Below are 22,986 nucleotides of genomic sequence, written 5' to 3'. Positions count from 1 at the left end.
TGAATAATTGGGACACTGCCAAAACTGTAATAAGTAACAAGCATTCCTTCACAGGCACGGATTTCCCCTCAGGCACTAAGAAATCCATTAGCTCTGAAAATGGAAAGCCGTGACTTCTCCGAGGCAGAGTCAGATCTATCCAGAATGCTGGAAAGAAACACTCAGTTTTGCACCAGTTCAGTGATCTCTTAAATCCAATATTTTGGACATGAATCCTTTTGGGCAGAAGAGGGTTACAGTTCTAAATTTCTAGTTTGGAAGTAGGTGTACTTGGGGAGCAACTTTACATTTCTCTAGGAGATACTTGAGATGATCACCACTAGAACTCAACCCTGCAAAGGCCATGTGTTTGTGATATCAGGAGGGGGTGGAGTCTAATGGAAGGAAGTGTGGGAATTGAGGGGATTCAGGGGATATTGGGATTCTGGAATTTCCTTTCCCTCTATTTCCTGGCTACCATAGATAGTCGCTTCTCCCCAATATTTGCTCCCATCATGATGGACAGCACTGGCCACAGGGCCAAAGGCAACTGGACCAGTTGAGATTAAATCAAACTTTTGAAACCATGAGCCAAAATAAACCTTTTTTTTCTTTTTAAATCTATGACCTTAGATAATGCTTGTATAACGAGAAAAAGCTGAGTAAAAATCTTATTTAATTTATTATTGTGTGTATATACGGTGTGTGTATATATGGTATATGTGTGTGTGTTTGGGTGTGCGAATATGCCGCAATATGGGTATGGAGGACTAAAGTCAACAATCAGGAGATGGTTTCCCCCTCCCACCCTGTGTGCTGGGGGCCTGAACTCAGGTCGTGAAGCTTGTGCGAGAAATGCTTTTATCCACTGAGCCATTTCACCAGTTCAACCACGTCAACTTCTGATGAATACGTGGCTTAAACTTAGGGAGGTTTCCATCCTTGACTAGGTTATCCCTCTTGCCCGTGGATCTAGAACAAAGAAGCACATTGTAGTGGCTGGAGAGCCGACCGTAACCCACAAAGGGCAGGGAAGAAGAAGGTTCTATACCCTAACACCCCGTTTGAAGGCATGCCCTCAGCTATGAGATTTCCTGCTGGGCTTTACTTCTTTCAGGTTCTACTTCCGCCCCCAAGTGACACAGTTTGGCGACTGAGCTTTTAATCCATAGCCCTTTAGGAGATATTTAGCCAAATCATAGTACTTTAATTCCACATTGTCGTTAGTTGGAGACCTTAGTTCTTTATCAGTTGGGTTCTCCGAAAGGGTATTTATCAAGGCATCTGGGCTTCCTAAAGTGTGTAGTACACAGGAGATCAGGGCCAGGAGGCTGCCTGCCACAGGCACGTGACATGTCACGTCCTGGCTTTTGAAGGTAAGCATGCGCATTCAACTTCATCTCGTTTGTTAGAAGAGCTACTCAATAGAGCTGACGCCAGAGAAGGGCGAATCCTGCTCTTGCCGTCTTGGTTACATTCTTGCGCGGTAAATACTCTTGAGCAAAGCAACTCAAGAAGCATCTTTGGGCTTGCGGTTTCAGAGAGATAGAACCCATCCTGGGAAGACACGCGTGGCAGGGAGGGAGGGAAGGGGCGGTGGGAGGAGCAGGAGGTTGGCTGAGCACATCATGTTTTATCTACTCACACAAAGCAGAGCGTAAACAGGAGGTGGAGGTGGAGGTGGCCTAGGCCCACTTCCAAGTGACCCGCTTTCTCCTGCAAGTTTCTACCTTGCAAAGGTTCCACCGCCTTTTCATCCAGGGCCACCTGCTGGAGAGACAGGTCAGAAGTGGGTACTGTTCACATTGAACTCCAGCAGCCTCCTGCTGGGAAGTGGCAGAGATTTGCGGACCTCTCTGACAGCCACCATAGCTCCCCCAAACAGGAGTGTGGGAAATGAGGGTTTCTTATTCTCAACATGGAACAAACGACTGGGTGGTGGTTGCTCCGTCACATCAGGTTTTCTTTTAAAGAGTGCCTGTCACTCAGGACTGAGACTCTCATCTCACCGTGGCCGTCGAACGCCATTAACTGGCAGGAAAACAGTGAAAATGACACTTTGTCTGCTAATTGCCTGCGTTTTAACTTCCGCTCCTTCACACAGATACCCTTCCTTTTACTTAAAAAATGTTCTTTAATCTGTCAGACCCAAAACTATGATCTGATTCTTGTTTTTTTTTCCCCCTTTCCAAGCCTGGATTTTATAGCAAGTAACCCTGAGAATAAGAGCAAATGTTTGTTTGTTTGTTTATTTATTTATTTATTATTTAATTCCCGCCTTTGTGTGTGTAATGTGTATGTGTCTGTCTGTCTGTCTGTCTGTCTCTGTGTGTGTTTTAATATTTTGGTTGCTTTGACCCAGAACCAATTCTCCATGTACAGACGACTTGCCTCTGCCTACAAAAAGGCCTGCCAATTGATTTGTTCCCTCTTACCTCAGTCTCTCATTACACTAATGCTAAGTGTGACGTGCTTGTCTGTGGCCCTGTGGACTCTCTGGTCTGCGGTATGACCCAGACGTTGAACATGGAGATACATGAGGACTGAATGGTAGGGCACACAACTAAGAGGATTGGGTGTCTCCTTCAAAGGCAGTGAGAGAGAAAAAGCAAAGAGACCCTCTGGTCTCTTTGAATAAGAATGACCCCCATACGCCTTTAATCCCAGCACTCGGGAGGCAGAGGCAAGCGGATCTCTGTGAGTTCGAGACCAGCCTGGTCTACAAGAGCTAGTTCCAGGACAGGCTCCAAAACCACAGAGAAACCCTGTCTCGAAAAAAAAAAAAATGACCCCCATAGACAGATGTGGCACTATTAGGAGGTGTGGCCTTGTTGGGGCAGGCGTGGCCTTGTTGGAGGAAGTGTGTCACTGGCAGTGGGCTTTGAGGTTTCAAATGCTCAATCCAGGCCCCGTGTCATTCTCTTAAGGTTTCCTGTTGATCCATATGTAGAACTATTGGCTCCTTCTCCAGCACCATGCCTGCTTGCATGCTGCCATGCTTCCCACTATGATGACAATGGACTAAACCTCTGAAACTGTAAGCCAGCCCCAATTATAAATATACTTTCCTTTGTAAGAGCCGCTGTGGTTATGGTGTCTCTTCACAGCAATAGAAACCCTAACTAAGACAGCCTCCATTTCTGATGGGAGCCTGAACCTGGGGATTTCGGGGATGGCTGCTCAGGACTTTGATAGAGGAGGGGAGCCAGTGCTATTTCTCTGAATTTGGTGAAAAGTGAATGAAGGTAAGTGTGGAACACTTAGTAGGTGGCGGGCAGGTAGCTGCTGTTCCCCGTGAAGGGGGAAGTCAAGTCAGTCTGGTGCCAGCAGCTTAGGTAGAAGTCTTGGGTCATTTACTATGGGGAGTAGAGAAGGAAACATGTCACGAACTTACAATAGCAATAACATACCCATTTTTTTTTTTTTTTTTTTTGGTTTTTCGAGACAGGGTTTCTCTGTGGCTTTGGAGCCTGTCCTGGAACTAGCTCTTGTAGACCAGGCTGGTCTCGAGCTCACAGAGATCCGCCTGCCTCTGCCTCCCGAGTGCTGGGATTAAAGGCGTGCGCCACCACCGCCCGGCTTAACATACCCATTTTTATAAGTTTTTTTCTCCTGGTAGTTTTCAGCAACTTGGGAGTATAACAGAAGGCAGATGGGCTGGGTTTTTACAACTTGCTTCTTAATTTGTAAGGTAGGTTCCCTGTAGGCAGCATGTAGTCGGGTCTTTCCTGCGTCCTCTAATCTGAGAAGCTCTGCTTTTTAACTGGAATGCTATTCACAATTTAGTGTGGTTATTGTTGTAGTTGTTTATTTTTTGCTTGTCCCATCTGTTTTCATTCTATTTTCCTGTCTTCCTTCTTTTGGAAATTGACTTTCTTTCATGATCCATTTAATCTTTGTTGGCTCAGGAACTATATATATATTCTTCATTATGTTATTTTTGGGATTGCTCCAGGCTTTACAATGTAGTATTTTAAGAATGTTATCACTGTCTAGTGACATCGCACCACTTCATGTTCAGAAAAATCTTACTCACCACTCTTTTCCTCATATCTGTTTCTTACATGTTACAAACCATATGCTACATGTTAATTTTTTTTAAAATTTAGGAGGTAATATTAAATATTTTTGAAAAGTCCTTTATATGTATCCTTGTAAGAACTCTCTTCAGTGTTTTCATTGCCTTGTATAGATCAGATTCTTATCTCAGTCAATTTCCTTCATTCTTCAAATGAAAATTTCAAACATTTCTTCATTGTAGTTATTGCTTTGGAAAACATTTCTGTTGGGGACAGAATTCTAGTTCTATCTATCTATCTATCTATCTATCTATCTATCTATCTATCTATCTATCTATCTATAGTTCTAGTTATGTCTTTTGGTATATCTTTCTATACATCTAGGTTAAAAGTTTTGTCTTTCAGTACTATAAATTATTGCTTTATCTTTTGGTTTGAAGTGCTGAAAAAAAAATTCTCCTGCAATTTTATTTTTATACAACCTCTCTTTTTCTTTGGTTGTGTTTACATCTGTGTATTAGTCAGGATTCTCTAGAGTAACATATATAGAAAGAATGAATCTCTCTATATATACATATAGAAACAAGATATATGGGGCCTGGGATGGTGAACTCCATGGGAACAGGAGCAAATCCAGACCAGGGACATTTGTGGAGGCAGGACTGGGCCAGTGACCTAGGCCAGAGCAGGCCTGAGATGGCAAACTCCACAGGAGCAGGTGCAGGGGAGCAATCACTGAGCAAATGGGCCAGAGCCAGAGACATCTGCGGGCCCTGAGCCAGGACCCCTGTGGGTCTGGGTGTGAATCTGGGACCTCCAAGGAACTAGGCTTGACCCGGGATCTCTGTGGATTCGGGTGTCGGTCTGGGACCTCTGAGAGAGTAGACAGGAACCAGAAACCTCTGCAGGTCAGGCGTGAGTCTGGGACCTCTGAGGGAGTAGATCTGAGCCAGAGACCTTTGCAGGACTAACCCCAAGCCAGGGACCTCTGCAGGAGCAGATGCAGACCAGGGACACTTACAGAAACATATTTGGTAACAAAATAAACCTCAACAGATAAAAAAAAAATCGAAATAACTCCACATATCTTGTCAGATCACCATGGCTTAAAACTAGAATTCAATAGCAACACTAATTCCAGAAAGCCCACAAAGACATGGAAATTAAACAATGCTCACCTGAATCATCAATGGGTCGAGGAAGAAATAAAAAGAGAAGTTAAAGACTTCCTAAAAAAAATCAATGAAAATGACCATACAATATACCCAAATTTATGGGACACAATGAAAGCAGTGTTAACACGAAAGTTCATAGCACCAAATGCCTACATAAAGAAGCTGGAAAAATTCCACACTAGTGAATTAACAGAACATTTGAAAACTGTAGAACAAAAAGAAGCAAACTCACCCAAGAGAACTAGATGGCAGGAAATAATCAAATTGAGAGCTGAAGTCCACAAAATAGAAACAAAGAAAATAATACAAAGGATCAATGAGACAAAGTTGATTCTTTGAGAAGATCAACAAAATAGACAAGCCTTTATCCAAACTAACCAAAAGGCAGAGAGAGAATATCCAAATTAACAAATTCAGAAATGAAAAAAGGAAACGTAACAATAGACATGGAGGAAATACAGAGAATCATCAGGTCATAGCGGAAAAAACATAATGACATCTTGGAGTTTGCAGGCAAATGAATGAATCTAGGAAACATCATATTGAGTGAAGTAACCCAGCTGCAGAAAGACAAATATCATATGTAATCATAAGTGGCTTTTAGACATAAAGCAAAGAACACCAGTCCACAAATCACAATCCCAGAGAACCTAGACAACAAAGAGAACCCTAAGAGAGACATACATGGATCTAATCTACATGGGAAGTAGAAAAAGACAAGATCTCCTGAGTAAATTGGGAGCATGGGGACCATTAAAGAGGGTTGAAGGGGACGGGAGAGGCAGGGAGGTGAGCAGAGAAAAATGTAGAGTTCAATAAAACATCAATTAAAAAACCCCTTAGGCTACCTTCCTCATATTTGAAGGGGGGCTTCAGAAGTATGTTTGCATATCCTGACCATCTGTCAGGATGGAGAGGAACTACTTGTAGATCCATATCTTAATGTCAAAAGAACAAAGTAATCACATCCTGAGTTGGGATATGCAAGTACACTGGTCAACCATTTTGAACAACATCCAAATTCTGAATCAGACAAGGTGACAATAGGCGCACATTTTTGGGCCTCCACACGACCCCCCCCCCATGACTCTGGTCATTCTCTCCTATTTACAATAAGAGTAGTCAGGTTTGTGGTTTTTGTGCACCCTCTCTTACACATGTTCACAGGGAATGAACCCCGGGGATCTGTAATCCTGGAAGTTTCCCTGGTGATACTAATTTGAAAACAGAACACGAGCCATTGCTCCTAAGGTCACCTAGACTGCTGTGTCCTTACCTTCTGAGAGTCTTCTACCTTCCACATGGGTCAGCTGGCTTCTCAGTGCTTCCTGCTCCCTGTACCCAACAGGTACTCCACAAACAATATTGCTTACCATAGCATAGGCTCACTGAGGGGGGACGAACTCAGAGACATGGGATCTGGCAGTATTCTCAAACTGCAGGCAATTTCCCCTCAGCCCATTCCAAGTACTTTCTTCACTGAAGAAAGACGGAGTCGCCATCAAAATAAACAGAGCAACATAGACAGCTTCTTTTGCCTCCATTCTGTCCCCCAAAGCTCACTAGTATATAGAGATTTTTGTGACAAGCAAAACCAAAACATAAATAAAACTAAACTCCTAAGATTAAAAAAAAAAGTAACGAGATTTATTAGAATGGCTTACAGGGCGTGGTTCAGCAAATCCCACCAAGGCTGGCTATGACTGGAAAGTCCAAGAATCTAGTAGTAGTTCAGTTTATGAGCTTGGATGTCTGAAGGTCTTCAGTGTGTGCTAGAATCCCAAAGAAGTAGTCTCTAATGCCAACGAAGGGATGGACTTGGTAGGAGGCAAGGACAAGCAGCAAAGAATAAAAGTTTTCTTCTTCCATATAAACTTCGAGCGGAAGGTGTGGTCCAGATTAGAAGTTTGTCTTCCTACCTGAGAATTTGGATGAAAGTCGTGTCCTTTCCTAGCTCAAAAGATTTGGATTCACGGTGTGTCTTCCTAACTCATAGATCTAGATCAGAAGTAGCTTTTCCTACTTTAAATTAAGCAAAATTCCCTCACTGGTGTGCCCTCCATTTTTGGATTTTAGTTAATGTCAGATGTAGTAAAGTTGACAACCTGCCTTTTCCCTGGCTGTGTGTGTGTGAGACTGTTTTTGTCATTGGCTTTAAGCAATCTGACTTTGAGGGGCTTTACTAGTTTTCTCTTTCTGTTGAGTTTACAGAGCTTGTTACATTTAGAAGTTCGTAATTCTTAGTTTGGAAAATTTGGTCTATTACTTCTTCAAATGGTGTCCACATTCACCTTTATTCCTCTTCAGGGGCACTTCAGAAGTACACTCACACTCACCTCTTTTCAATTTTCCCTCTCTTCTAGTTTGTGGTGATGTCTATTTGCTATTTCTTTTCCCTCTGAAAAAGCCAGGGCAATAGCAACCCCTTGTAGTGTATTATCTTATCTCAGGCTTTGACCTTTTCATCTCTTGGAGTTTACTTGGGTCCCTATCTTTTCACCTGTGCTAAACCTTTCCTCTAACTTTGCCCTACTTGTAATATAGTTAAAAATAAATGCTTTGACTCAGGTGTGTGACATGGGCCACTGATTACAGCACTGTGGAGGCTGAGGTAGGAGGAGCTTGAGTTTGAGGGCAGCCTGGGCTACACAGCAGGTTTGAATTCAGTTTCATCCACACAGCAAGACCCTGGTTCAAGAAACAACTGACGAAAAGGCAAACAGCACCCTTCCCTAACATTCTGTCATCTGTATTATTTTAGGCTAGCTGTCCCTGATTGACGATCCTTCTTGTTACATGTGATGTTTTCCTGCTTATTTGTATGCTTGGTCACTTGAGGTTGGTTGGGTGGTAGATATGAATTTTACTTTCTTGGCATAGATTCAGTGATGCTGTTATTTGGAAACACTTTGATCACTAGTTAGTATTTTAGTAGGCAGCATCACAGGTCTGGTTAGCCTAGAGATCATTTCATCCTACTGTCCTTCTTTCTTCAGCCCCAGGTAGTCCCCTTCTATGCTTACGTCATCAGCATTTGGTTGAGGAACTTGATGGAGGCCCTCTGAAGATCTGCGGAATAGTTGTCTATGTAACTTTCTTGTATCTGATCCTAAGCCCTTAGTCATGGCCTCAGTCTCACCTGAAGTAGAAGACACCAGTGTGCACACTTTGGCTTTCTCTTGCTTGCCTAGGGAAGGAATTCTACCTCGGCTGTAAGCTAAGAGCTCTCTGAGGTGGCTACTTGATTTGTTTCTCCTTTCTTGGAGTCTATTGTCCTCTACTGCTCGATGGCTAGTAGTTTGGAAACTATTATTTTTTTCTCCAGTTTTTAAACTGTTTCAGTTCAAGGGTACATTTGGTCTTTTTTCCCTGTTTGGCAACCTTACCTTAGCTTGTCTGGGATGGGAAGACTGGGTATATTTCTTTTAGTCTGGCCATTTGTAGGGTGGTTATATTGGAGCTATATGGCACTATATTTGTTACTTTTCTTCCTTTTATGACAGAGTTCCAGGAAAAATCACTTGAGAAAGGAAGGGCTGATGTTAGCGTTTTACCAACTGTGGCTTCTTGACATTGGACTTCCTACCTTCTAAGAACCATGAGCCAAATAAATCTTAATTCTTTATAAATTACTCAGTGTATAGCATCCAGTAACAATGATACTAAACATGTTGGAAAATTGTCTAACTCAGACCAAACATTCAGAAGACTGGCTCATGCATTACTTTCCATCTAGACTCATGCTACAGAAAACAGTCCTAAATTCTGCGTCATAGAATCTACATGAAATAGATATTTAAAAAACACATCTAAATCTTGGTATCAATTGCCACTTAGCAGGAGATAATTTACACACACCTTGTATCCAGAATTAGGATATTGGAACACAATCTGATAATACAGACATGGAATTAAATCTATTGAGCTCCAGAAAGGAAGCTGAAGAGGGTACTGCAAGGCTCTCATGTTGCTAAGTGACTGCTTTCCCCATCGGAGGATGAAAGTACCACTCACTGCTGCCATTTATTTCCACCTCTGCATCTTCACTGACATTCCAGGGTTCATTACAACCAGAAGTAAGGAGCCAGTAGAATCTGTGCCACAGTGATTAACATGCATGTAAAAGTGTCTCTCGAGTTGGGTGTGGAATCCTTTGAGTATGTGCTCAGAAGTGGTCCAGCTGGGTCACGTGGTAGTTCTATTTTTGTGTTCTTGAGAAGCCCACACTGATTTCTGCAGGGGCTATCCTAGTCTACAGTCCCATCAAAGTTTTGATTTGCATTTCTGGGATGAATAGAGATGGTGGACTCTTGAAAATAATCATTGGTTACTTGTGGTCTCTTGTGAACTGTTTAGTTCATTGATTCATTTACTGATCAGTGATGTTTTTATATTTAAAATGTGCAGTGCTTTACATATTCTAGGTATTAACCCCTGTCTGAAGTATAGCTATGAAAGATTTTCTCCTAATTGTGGATTAGCTGTTCATTCTGAGGATAGTTACTTTGGATGTGCAGAACCTTTTAATTTTATGTAATCCCAGTTGTCAATTCTTGGGCTATAGCTTATACGACTCTATCTTGTACTGCTGGAGTTCTTATCTACAACTACAACCACAAAGTGTTTTTCCCAACATTTCCAATTTTCAATTATGGTCTCTGGTCTAATTTAAGCTTATTTTGCTCATGGTGAGAGAGGGTTATAATTTCATTCTTCTGCAGGTATGTATCTAGTTTTGCCATGGTCATTTGTGGAAAAGGCTGTTTTTTTTCCCCCAGTGCATTTTAAAAATATCTTTGTTAAAAACAAAGTTTTTTGGGTTATATGGGTTTATCTTTGGATTTTCTATTATCATTCAGTGGTGTTGGTATACATATCTGTTTTTGTGCTGGTGGGATACTGTCCTTATCACTATGGCTCTGTAGGATGGTTTGAAGTCAGGTACTATGAAGCCTTCAGGTATGCTCTTTCTCTTTAGAATCATTTTAGCTGTACGTGGTCATTTGTGTTCCCATATGAATTTTGGGATTTTTTTTCCTACTCGTGAACAGTGTCATAGGAACTCCGATGCGGATCCCATTGAATCTGTAGATTACTTTTGCTAGTATATGGCTGTTTTCACAATGCTAACCCAGGAGCATGGAAGGTCATTGCATTGTGTAAGATCTTCCATTTCTATTTTCAGTACTTGAAGCTTTTGCTATCAGAAGTCTTTCACCTTTGTTGTTAGGTTTATTCTATTTTTTTTTTTTTTTTTGGTTTTTCGAGACAGGGTTTCTCTGTGGTTTTGGAGCCTGTCCTGGAACTAGCTCTTGTAGACCAGGCTGGTCTCGAACTCACAGAGATCCGCCTGCCTCTGTCTCCCAAGTGCTGGGATTAAAGGCGTGCGCCACCACCGCCCGGCTTATTCTATGTTTTGTTGAGGATATTGTGAATGGAATATTTTTCATGATATCTTTGTCACGAAGTTCATTATCGGTATATACAAAGGCTACTGAAATATATATAATCAAGCTACTTTACTAAAAGTGTTTATCAGATCCAAATGTTTCTTGGTGGAGCCCATGTGACTTTTCAGTATAGAATTATATCATTTGAAAAAGGAAGAGCTTAACTTTGGAATTGGTTAACTTTTCCTTTTAAAAATTTTATACATTTTCTGCCGGGCGGTGGTGGCACACGCCTTTAATCCCAGCACTCGGGAGGCAGAGGCAGGCGGATCTCTGTGAGTTCGAGACCAGCCTGGTCTACAGAGCTAGTTCCAGGACAGGCTCCAAAGCCACAGAGAGAAACCCTGTCTCGAAAAAACCAAAAAAAAATTTTATACATTTTCTTTCCCATGTCTTATTGCTTTCCATAAGACTTCATGCAATACACTAAGAGTGAAGGGAGTGTATGCTTTTGTCTCATTCCATATTTTAGAGGAAATGGTCTCAGTTTCCCCCCAGTTGGTATAACATTGGCTGCAGATATGCTATATAATACTTTATTATATTGAAGTATATTTTATCTGCTCATATTTTCTTCAAGACTTTTATGAAGCTATGCTGAACTCTGTCAAATTCCTTGTATGTATTTATTGATATGATCATGTGATTTCTGTCTTTAACCATAGTAATATGATATCACATTTGTTTATTTGTATATGTTGAATTAACCTACTTGCTTGTGATCCTGAGTTCAGTTTGTGGGCATCTTGGTATCAGGGTTATTCTGTCTTTACAGAACATGTTTGGTGTAGTGTTCCTTTGTGATATATTTTAAGAAGTGCTGATATGAGATCTTTCTGGAAAGTCTGGTAGAATTCAGCAATAAATACCACCCCTGGGCTTTTCTTGGTGGGGATGATTTTAATTACTGCTTCAAAGTCATTGCTTGTTGCGGGTCTGTTCAGGTTTTTCTCTTCTGGCTCTAATTTGATAGGTACATTTGAAATTTGTCCATTTCTTGTAGCTTTTCCAACTTGTGGCAGTTCAGGTTTTCAAAGTCTCCTTTGATGATCTGAATTTTGTTGGACTCTTTTGTAAAATCTTCCTTTATATCTCTAGTTTTATTAATTTGTATTTTCTTGCTCTTTTGGTTATATCTTGGCTAGGGCTTGATAAGTCTTAAAAATCTTTTCAAATGGACCTTTTCAAAAACCTCCTTTGGAGGTTCTAGCAGGGGCGCACAGTTACTCGTATACCCTTGACCAAAGACCGATCTTCCTCTCTTAGGGGAAGGTCGTCCTCTTCGGCCGAGCATGCAGCTTCAAGAGGGATGCATGCACATGGGGCGGCGAGGGGGGAAGGGGACACTTGTCTAGCCAGCCAGATCAGCCGAATCAACCGTGGCGATCAATGGGGTGACAGATGTTGCAGCCAGATCGCCCTCACATCCTTAAAAATCTTTTCAAAGAACCAACGCTGGCTAACTTTGTTATTTTTGTTTTTTAAATCTTTTTTTAATTATTTCTCCCATAATGTTGCCATCTGCTGCATTTTGGGTTTGCATTTTTAGAGCTTTGAGGCATGTCATTATTTTAGGCCCCTCTGATTTTTAAAGCATGAGCAGTTATATCTACACAGTTTGCTCTTAGATCTCCTTGGCGAAATCCCAGAAGTTCTGGTATGCTGTGTTCTCAGTTTTATTTGATTCTAGAATGTTTTTAAAATTTCCCAATTTCTTCAATAGGTCACTGTTCATTCAGAAGAGTGTTGGGCAGTCGTCAAGTCCTTGTGTATGGTCTGAGTTCATTTTGTTGCTGATTTATAGTTTTACTCCACCACAGTCTCATAGGATGCATGTAGGATGCAGGGGATTACATCTGGGGTTCTTATAGGAGTGTCTGTTCAAGTATCTGCACCAGGCAAACAGGCTGCTATCATGTGGTTTTCCAAAACTCATGCGGACATTAAATTGCCAGACAGGTTGGGAGGTAGCTTTAGCAGGTGGCCTCTAATGGATCATGGTCATTCTTGTGGGAGGGGCTTTGTTACAAATGCGTTCTCTCGTTCCTTTCGCATCTCTCATGTGTGTGTTTGCCCTTTTACCATTTCACACGATGCCCTCAATATATAGATGATTTATTTCCTTTATAAACTAACCACCACCCTATCAGAAGTCAAAAATGCACCAAGGCAAGGTTCCACGTGCAAGCTCTCCCTGACTGGACTAGTCAGAGGGGTGTGGCTTCTAGCAACACAGCAAGACTAGTCAGGGCCAGAATTTACTGAGTTGAGAATTCACAAATGGTAACATCATACAGTCAGTCGGGCTTAGTAAAAATGATTGTCACTCACCGTGCATCACAAAATTTCTTTTAATGAATAAATAATTTGATGAAATCAAAAAAATATTTACAATATAAACAAATGGAAAAGCTTTGGATCTGTGACTCTAACCACGTTACATTTCTGAACGGAGGCCTCCCCAGCTTTTCTCTTTGAACCATACAAATCCGCTAGAAACAACTCATACGCGGTGTCTTTGTTCATTACATCTTTATCTGTTAGTCCTTGAAAGCTATATAATCTTATATTATGCAACATGTTAAAATACAAATATTAACTAAAAGAATATATTATCATAATGCCAGGTAGCATTCTCCACAGAACAAAACATACACTCATTTGTAACAATGACAAAGGGTCACAGCCACAAAAAGAAAAATAACCCCAAAAGTACAAATTCCTTCATAAGAATATAATTGTGCTCTTCAGTTGACCAGATGTCTGTGCTGCTCTAACAAGGCCAGTGGCAAGGAGAACAGTCTCTGGTGACTGCTGTGTTTTGGTCACGCAGCAGCATTACAGGGAACTGGGCAGTGCAAGCAGTTTTAGAAACACTTTCTTGAGCTCTTAAAAAGAGCCAATTATGCAAAGCAAAATAAGCATACTGACAATTCATCTCATCATCACAGATGCCACAGAACGTCTTGACTCTGTGGTAGGAAGGTACTCTTCTGCAGAGCTGCTCATATGCTCAGCCAGAATTCAAGTATTCCAGAGCCACCTCATAGCAGAACTTGTACTGATCCTGGAAGAGAAAGTGAGGAGGTCAGCTCCATCTAAACTTTGCTTCTGTTAGAGCAATTACAGCAGATGAAGGTTCTTAATTGCAAGACATAGAACTGATAAAGTGTTGAACTAGAAATGAATCAGAAAGTAGCAGTTTTGAATCACAATGTATATACTGTCGATGCTTCCCTAGATAGAATTCTAGTATCTGCGTGCATTAGCATTCTGGGAAGTTCTGTGAGCTGAAGATGCTTGGGTTCTGCATGCAGTTTATTATCAGAAAAAGAATGGCATCTGCACTGAACAAGTAAGGGGGTTTTTGCAATTACCTAAACAATAGGGTATATTAACTATAAGCATGGCATTTCTAGTCCTTTATTATAAGTCATCTAGAGATTTAAAGTACATGGAAGCTGAGTTGGGTATATGCAAACTCTATGCCATTTTATATAAGGGACTGGACTGTCTGCAAGGAGTCCTGGAACTAAGATTTCACGGATAACAAGAGATGAAGGTATGCTACCCCGTATGCTTTACATGGGTGTTGACAACAATCGGAGCCTTGTGCAGGAAGATCAAGAGTAGACAGAGAAATCAGGGAGGCTGGAAGAAATGCATGCGTGGCTTGTCCCCAACAGGCTTGTGGATAAAGTTTTTCTCTGACCCTGCTTTTTCTTGACCTTTTAGTCATTAGGATTTCTTTAATGTCATGAGAATTGATTAAGGTCCTCTTAAGTGTCATGCACCTTATTATGTCCCCTAATTTGAGAAGTTTGTGATGTAGGGTGAAGGGTGTGACCAGTAACTGGGTATTAGCACCTAAGAAAGAATTGCTCCCAAACATGGACTGTGGGATCACTGGGACGAGGACAGAGCTTCTTAGGAAGGATAGCATATTATTGTTCAAATCTGAAATTTTCTTCTCAGGCTTGTTGCAGGGAGGGGCTGCTTGTTTGTCCCGGCCGCCTGGCTAGCTTACATCCAAAATAACCACACAGAAACTGTATTAATTAAATCACTGCTTGGCCCATTAGCTCTAGTCTCTTATTGGCTAATTCTTACATCTTAATTTAACCCATTTCTATTAATCTGTGTATCGCCACATGGCAGTGGCTTACTGGGTAACATTCCCAGTGTCTGTATCTGTCTCCCTCTCCCCCTCTCCCTCCCACCTTCCCTCCCTCCCTCTCCGCCCTTCTTTCTCCCAGCATTCAGTTCTGTCTTCCCTGCTTACCTAAGTTCTGCCCTATCAATGGGCCCAAAGCAGTTTCTTTATTAACCACAGGCTAATGTTTTGAATTCTTGGTCTCTACCTGGCAGTGCTTTGGAAGGTTTTGGATACTGGGAAGCAGGGTCTAGGTGGAGGATGCAGCTCACTGGATACAGGTCTTTAGGGGAGATGTCATCACTGCCCACTTCATATCTTGGCTTGGGCTTCCTGATCAACTAAAAGGGGACAGCTTCTGTCACATACTTCTGCAGTTCTACCATCAGGATTTGAGTGGCTCTACAGTGGCTTCTTTGCCATGATTGACTGAAAACCTATGCAATGTTCCCTTCCTTAAGTTACATCTGTAATCCAGGGCCCTAGGAGGGGAAGGATCTATGGAGCTAGCAAAGGGGACTCAAAGTCTTGGTTTTGTCTGTGCAGGTTTATTTCTGCCATTGTCTTGCCATTGCTATTACTAGCATCCTCTTTGACTCTCAGTTGCTCTACTTTAGATGATAAAGAATATATGATCATTTAAAATGGGATTAAAAACAGGTATTCTGGATAAAGGCAAAAGGAGAATAAGAAACATATGAGAATGTTCGGTAACTTCTGGGAAGCACATGTCAGTTCTTCAACAGTTTTAGTGGATTTAAAAAATGAAATTGGGTGCATACAGAGTCACAGTCATACCCTCTTAGTAACTGTCAGGTCTTCAGTACAGTTGTCTTTAGTCTTTGCTCCATGTATAACTTAGCTTATTGAACCTTAGAGATTCATGTCTCCATCTTTTAACTTTCAGGTGGTGTGTTTATTTGCTGATGAGGTGATACTATTAGGTAATCTCAAAATAACCCCATTTACCCTGTCTGTTTCTTTAGTTAGAGAACCAAGTCAATCTACATTCATGGTGACAGTTGATCAGTAAGGATGTACTCATCTCATCTGGTTGATTTTCTTCTAGGAGTTTTAAAGAGTCTTTGTGTTTCTCTTCCTTCTTCTTGTTGACCTGCAACATGGTATGTGTCTGAGAGCTGGGGCCACAGGTTTGTGCCACCATAAACTGCCTCTTTAGGTTTTTCTCTCTTGTTCATCTTTGTGGTTTAATATATATTGTACAGATAATGTTTGATTCTTTACATTTCTTTTTTGTAGACCTATCCTTATTTTGAGATTAATCTCTTTCATGGTGGTAGTTCTTTATTTCACACCTGGATGTTGAACTCTACTAAGCATCTTTTGTAAGGCCGGCATGGTAGTCATGCCCCCCCCCCCCCCAGTCTGATTTTCTCTGAAGCATTTTATTCCTACTTATGAATGGTAGCCTTGCTGGGTACAGGATTCTTGGTTGGCAGTTATTCTCTTTGAAGTCCAGGAATGGATTGTTTTGTGCTTTTGCACTTATTTTTTTGCAGGATGTAGGAGTGTGGTATGGCAGATGGGTGAAGGACAACATTGGAAGAACTCAGTCCTTTCCTTCTACCATGTGGGTTTTGGGAAGGAACCCAGGTCTTCAGCATTGACAGCAAGTGCCTTTACCTGTTGAGTCAACTCACTAGCCTGGGAGTTATGCTACAATGTTGGCCTTATCGCTGCATAGGCACCACAGTGCAGAAAGCCTCTGTAGGGCATCTTTGGCTTAGTATAGACCAAGGCAGAGTCAGAGAGAGCCACTGTCACTGGTGGCCACATAAGAATAGAGATCCTTTAGTAGTGTACAGCCAGCAATGGGTATGGGCACTCTATGTGTAGTTGTTACTCCTGGAAGCAGAGTCGCTGCAGTCGGTACGGCGTATGTTTCCTCTGGCACTGTAGTGACGCGGCACCAGCAACTGCTTCTGGCATTGGCAGCTCCAGTTGGTACAAGAGACCCGAAGCGCTGGTCCTCCAATGTCAGTGGTGCCAGTCTACATGATTGGAGGTGGGGGCGGTGCTGGGATCTGTGCAGCCCTCTGCGGCGCTCACACACAGGACTGGCCGCAGCGTGTGGAGTGTGGCTGGATGCCAAGTATCTTATAAGTCCATCCTCTCTCTGACGACCTGCGACCTGTGTTTCTCTTTGTGTTTGACTCTTTAAACCCTTGACCTGGAGAGACTATTACTTACCCTTTGCAATGTTCTATTTCTGGTTCACATTCTGTTCTATGATTTATTATTTTAGCATTGGATGCTTTTATTTTCGGAATGTTTAAAAGAAGCAATTTGGATTTCAGAGTTCTAAGAGTCCGTATTGTCAGACTGCCACACTGACAAATTGGCCACCACGTGCTCCAATCATCTCTCTCGTTTCTGTGAATCCTAGTGATGACTTTTTTTTTTTTAATGGAAATGTAATCCCTCATTGCATAAAAATGATTCTTTTCAGATCTAACTGTGCAATTAGTTTCAGTGACTACCACAAATGGTCCTTTTAAAAAAAAAAATATTCAAACACAGTAGGGACTTGTGGCTGCCGGCCTCAGGTCATAAGAAAAGGTCGAGACTCATGAGGGATTTTAGGCTCCTCTGCTAAGGTTCGGTGACCCAGCAGTGAGCAGAGCTGCCCTATCTCAGGCATGGCTATAATTTTCAAAATGAGTTCCCCTTCTCCCATCTCATCCATCCTGAGCAAGCTGCCAATTCCCATAGATTCTATGATGACTGGTTTCTGAATCATAAAAATAAGGGGAAGGAAAAGCGAGGCCACACATTGCCATGTCCCCTCCTCCGAGCACCTGGGAAACACCGCAAATCTCCCTATGTTGGACACTGATTACACTTGATCACCAGGTATAGCCCTGTCTTCTACAGTTTTCTCCCTCAGCTCCCCTGCTTCTGAGTGGTATAATTAAGCCCCATGAGCCGTCCCCATGCTTCTGAGAAGAAACTATGCATATAAATACATACGCATACACTCACACACATATAGCCCTTGGTCCTGAGTTTTTCCAACTCAGACCATAGCTGCTGGCTGCGGGCATGAACTTCTTGGTCTGGAAGAAAGGTTCAGCTGGGTCCCATCCCCATCAGGGCCACTTGCTGTCCCTCTCTAGACTCGATTCTGACTGGCAGTGGCTTCTATGAAGAGGGAGAAGCGACTTCTGAAATGGAACCCAAAGCTGAGGTCATTCTTTAAAAGTCCTGGCATGTGGCTGGCTGAGTCTGGGAGTCACCAGGTCAGAGCTCCTGAGGGCAGTTCTGAGGGATCCCATGAAGGGCTGGCACTCTGCCTTTGTCAACACACGTTGCCTGTGCTGGAGGAGCTGAGGGGGAGCCACAGTCAGTCTGGGCACACTAAACACCGCATGTCAACTGGTCAAGATTCAAAGAGAACAGTCAGCTTACCTTACCTGAAGCAAACTTCCCTCCCTGAGGTGCCTGCCTGAACCTCAGACGGGTTTCACAATGGCAAGCTGACAGGAGCTGAAGTGGTTCCTGTGTGCAGAAAACTCAGGGTGGTTGGGTCCCAGCAGGTCACACCGGTGACCGTCCACTCTGGACCAGGGAGACTAGACAATCCTCACCGCTATTTAATAGATGGCCACAGAGAGGGAGACTGTGTCATCAAGCTTCAGAAACAAAATAACTATGTATCACACTGAGCTTGGAAATGGCCACCAAGTCAGGGCCCCATTTTCCTGAGGTGACGTGAAGTAAGGGCACATCTGGTTCCTACCCCTGAGCTGCCTTGTGGGGTTTACTTTCCTGCCTGTTAACTCTGTTTTATAGGATGGGCATTGTCCGGTCAGATTCCTAAGTTAAATTAGGTGCAATTTTGACACAGTTTAATGGCTTTCAGTATTTACTGAGTTGGAACACAAGGTAAATTGCAAAATGTCTCCACTCCACTGAGAAAGCCTGTGCCAGGCAGCACCCATTCCCTTGACCTCCTGAACAAGCTTTAGCTGCTGTCTTCACGGTGGCACCTACTCAGAACATTTTGTATCCATGGGAAGACACAGCACATGGTATTTTGTCCCCGACAGGAAGGGCACAGAGGGTGATTGGTGAGGGATAATTGTCTGTAATCTGTCAATCATGTTTTAAATAAATGCTGATTGGCCAGGCAGGAAATATAGGTGGGAAAACAAGACAGGAAGTAGAGGTGATGCAATGAGAACAGGAGAATTCTGGGAAGGAGGAAGTTGATTCCTCCCAGTCCTGCGCAGACCACAGAAGCAGCAGGATGTGATGTGCCCCACTGAAAAAGGTACTGAGCCACATGGCTAACATAGATCAAAATAATGGGTTAATATAAGATACAAGATCTAATAAGTAGCCTGACCTAGGGGGCCAATCAGCTTTATAACTTATAGAGATCTCTGTGTGATTTTCTTTGGGGCTAAACAGCTGTGGAAACCAGGCAGGACAAAAACCCCAGCAAGCTAGCCCTTCGTGTTACAGGTGATGGTGGGGACTGCTGCTCACTGAAGTGTACCCTATGTGGTTGGTGCCCAACACCGCACAAGTGGCTGCGGAGCAAGGCATGGCTTTCGGAGGTGGGCTCTCCGTGCAGTTAGCGGTGTCAATGATGACTAAACCTGGCATTTCCCAGGCCTCTACTTGGGTGGGGATTGTCAGGTCCAAAAGAACCCCCTCCAAACAGCTAAATGTGGTGCCTACTAGCATAGCAAAGCACACACTGGCCTCTAGACTCCTGCAGCTCTGTTCCCGAGTCCCATGTGGCATGTTCTGCTCTCACCCCTCTTCCCTAAACCCTAGCTCACGGGCTTCCTTCCCTTCCCCCAGCTTCTCATTCCTGCCATTTAGGCCATGTGCCCTCTTGAATCTCTTTGCCTTTTGACCCCCTCCTCGCTGACCCCCCACTTTCTCTTACTCCCATCCCTGCTGTGACCCCATTCAGTCTATTGGCCACGTTTAGTTAACTATGTGCCCTTCCTGCTCTGGACTCTTCCAGATGCCTCAGGCTGTTTTCTCCCTCATACCCACAATAAAAATCTCCCCTCAACCATACCTAGGAGTGGCCATGTCCCCATTTTACACAGGGACCTGGTCAATCTTACCTGGATTTCAAGAGGTACAAAGCCCCAGGTGACATGTTGCTCAAGATCAGAGTGTCTATGACAGGACTCTTAGGGAATTGCAGACCTGATTCCGGGTAAGGCACTGGGCGGGCAGAGGGAACCTTCGAGTGGTACCACTAGATTACCCTATTCTCTAGGCTGTTGACTGAGACAGAGCCCAGTGAGGAGGGCAATGCTGAGGGGAGCTGGGGAGCTGCTGCTTTCCCTGTAACCCTGACAGCTTCAAGGCCACTGTCTCTGATTCCAACTAGGCCCAGCTGTCCTTGTTCATTCTGGGAGCCCAGAGCTTACGGGTGGTGACGAGGTTGCTTAAATAGAAGGTTAACTTAGAAGCCAGGCTAAAATGGGGTCAGAATAAATAACACCTCTGGAAAGAAAATGTTCTAACCTTATATTCTGAGTTACTATTTTTAGTGTGTGTGTGTGCGTGCTTGTGCGTGTACATGTGCACATAGAAGGCAGCATGTCAGATCTCTTTCTTTCTCTGCCTTATTCCCTGAAACGTGTTCTTTTGGCTATGCTGGAAGCTTGCAAGTCCCAGTGATTGTCCCGTCTCTGTCTCGTACAGTGCAGGGGTTACAGGCGCTTCTGAGGCCCTGCCTGTGTTACAGAGGCGGGCACCTGAACTCAGGCCTTCACGCTTATGCAGCCAGTGCTCTCAACCATCGAACCATCTCTACAGCCCTTGTATTCTAATTTAATGTTCTTCCGAGCAATCCGTTGTCTTTCCCCCAAACCCCAACTGACAATGTGAGAAAACAGGTGTCTTGGGTATTGTAGCTTTCCCTGAGAGTGCCAGGCTTCAAAATGTATAAACTCTCAAAGTCTGGGGCAATTTACTGATATCAGAACCACAAAGGGGGAAGGAAAGAGACAGGGAGGATCCCTATGTATTCCTCCCATGCAGGCGGGAAGGGTACAGTTGCAGCATTTGGGGGTTCCAGAGGAGGGGGCCATTGTGGGTATCCTCCTGCCTCTGAGCTGTGTGAAGAGACTCAGTGGGGTCCAGGTATTGGTTTTGTGTCCTGGCTGATCAGTTCAGAAGCGTGCCCTAGCCTTTCTGGAACATACTCCCTCAGATATGCAGCTCACATCGTCCGTACCCTTCCCAATGTCTGGCCCCAGTTTTTTTCACTCAGATCTCAGATAGCCTGCTACACACAGAACAGCCATACCAGGCTTTATCGTGCTGACCCAAGCTAATTAATTCCTTCAGCCAATATCTCTAAATTCTAAAACAGAAAGATACTGTGCTTCAGGGATGAAAAAAACAAACCGCATACAAGAGCTCTTCCTTTGGCACAGAAGCTTCAAAACCAGACAAAAAGAACATTGTGACATTTTTCCTCTGGTCACCAGCTATTATCTCACGAACAGTCACCCTGACAGATTGGCAGATGGCTTTCTTTGGAAAGCTCACAACTTCCCTTCATTTCTTTGTCATCGACCTTCTCAGAATTTCAGGGCTGACCTTCAGAGTGCCGGGCTTCCGGAGACCCTGTATTCGCCACTGGAATTATCCACAGCTGTACGGGATTCAGTGCGGAAGGAACGGCTTCCTAAGCTGCACAGTACAGTGGGGAGCCGTGGTTGACAACAGGTTAAATATTTCCAAACAGTCGTCAGGGAGGATTTGGAAGGTTCCCAGCGCAAAGAATAATAATAAAAAAACCCTGCCTGCAGCTATAGATACCAGTTACTGTGCCCTGATCATTATCCCTTTCACACTTGTATTGAAATGTCACACGGTACCCCATAAACATGCTGAGTTACTGTAAGCCAGTGAAATTAATTTTTAAGAAGACATTCCCTTTTAACAACCCAAACTCCAATACTGTTATAGGATAGTAGGGGAACCTGCTGTCTGCAGTGCAGGCTCCCTCTGGCCAGCCACCCGAGTCTCCATTCATCTCATGAGGAATTGCCCTGGCCTGTAATCTGAAGCGCTGACTTGAAAAAGCCTGGCTGAATCGGATCATAAAAGCTCTAGAGTGATGACCACCTCCGTAGAGCCAGTACAGGAAGGCCGGGAAGGGGGAGACTTCTAATGCTTCGCTTAATGCAGGCTCAGTGAGGGAACTTGACATTTTTTATCACGGGCAGTTCTGCCTACATACTAACCAAAGTCTGGAAGCTTCATCCATCCCTGAAGGTAAGTCTGGCATCTGTGCCCTCCTTCCCTGCCCCAACTCAGGTTACTCGTAACTGGGGCTGCTCTCCTCTCAGTCCAGAAGGGTGAAGCCTCTAAAACTCACGTGACAATTCTTAGCTGGTTCTCGGGAATTCTGCACACAAGCATACCTTAGAACCTACGGGCATGAAGCCTGTTACCATCTGAAGTACAACAGGAACCAGGTCTGGCGCATGCTAAATGTCACATTAACAGGGCTGCCAGACTCCTTCCCTAACACTTAGATATGACCATGTCCCCGGACCACAAAGGCATCATCATGCCCAGTGGACAATTACTCTCATTTGCGATGCCCCAAACAAAGTCACAGGTCTTTTCGCGTTGTGTGGCCTCAAAAAAGCTACGACTACCCCTGGTTTATGAAGGGAAAACCCAAGCATACTAGCACTACAAGGCTCATGGGTTTGAGGTCCTCTATTTGAGTTCACAGCACAGTTGAGACTCTATTTGTATTTCTTTGGTTTGCCTAAGGGGCAGGAAAGAAGAGGCAGCTTCTTGTCAGAGCTGATGCAATGGCCCACAGGTTTGAGGGCATGTACCCAGCTAAGCAGCCCTTCTACAAGAGTCCGTGGATAACATCGTGCTTCCTAGGTGTGGAATATAAGCACCAGCCAGTATCTAGACAGCAGGTGCTGCTGGAGAGAGGATTTTGCTATGCCCAGGAGCTGGCTGTAGGAGGTCATACTACTCCCTCACCCTAGGTATTGCTGCAGTGACCTTCACATATCACAGGGACCCCTGGCTACTTTCTCAAGTTGAGTTCAACTCTTGACCCTTTTGCATTTGGGACTCTAACTGCACTCCTGCAGAACTGGGGGCCTTGGAAGGCAGCATTGCTTGCCTTTCCCCCCTTCCTCTCTGCTTCATGAGTCACCGTCCGGACCTTTCTC

The 22,986-nt window shown here is 43.5% G+C and overlaps 1 protein-coding gene across 3 annotated transcripts in view; it reads right to left on the bottom strand.

Moving 5' to 3' along the window:
* Positions 1-12,962: 12,962 nt before the first annotated feature.
* Positions 12,963-22,986, bottom strand: part of Ptprm (protein tyrosine phosphatase receptor type M) — a 698,790-nt gene continuing 688,766 nt past the window's right edge. For all 3 annotated transcript variants that reach the window (XM_057758864.1, XM_057758862.1, XM_057758863.1), the window contains one exon: positions 12,963-13,690. In XM_057758864.1, coding sequence (XP_057614847.1) covers positions 13,637-13,690 — 54 coding nt within the window. In that variant the 3' untranslated portion in view covers positions 12,963-13,636. The remainder of the gene's footprint in view (positions 13,691-22,986) is intronic.

The sequence above is a fragment of the Chionomys nivalis genome, chromosome 26 (genome assembly GCF_950005125.1).
Source record: "Chionomys nivalis chromosome 26, mChiNiv1.1, whole genome shotgun sequence".
Lineage (NCBI taxonomy): Eukaryota > Metazoa > Chordata > Mammalia > Rodentia > Cricetidae > Chionomys > Chionomys nivalis.
The sequence above is the reverse complement of the archived record's forward strand: the minus strand, read 5'-3'. Positions and strand labels throughout refer to the sequence as shown.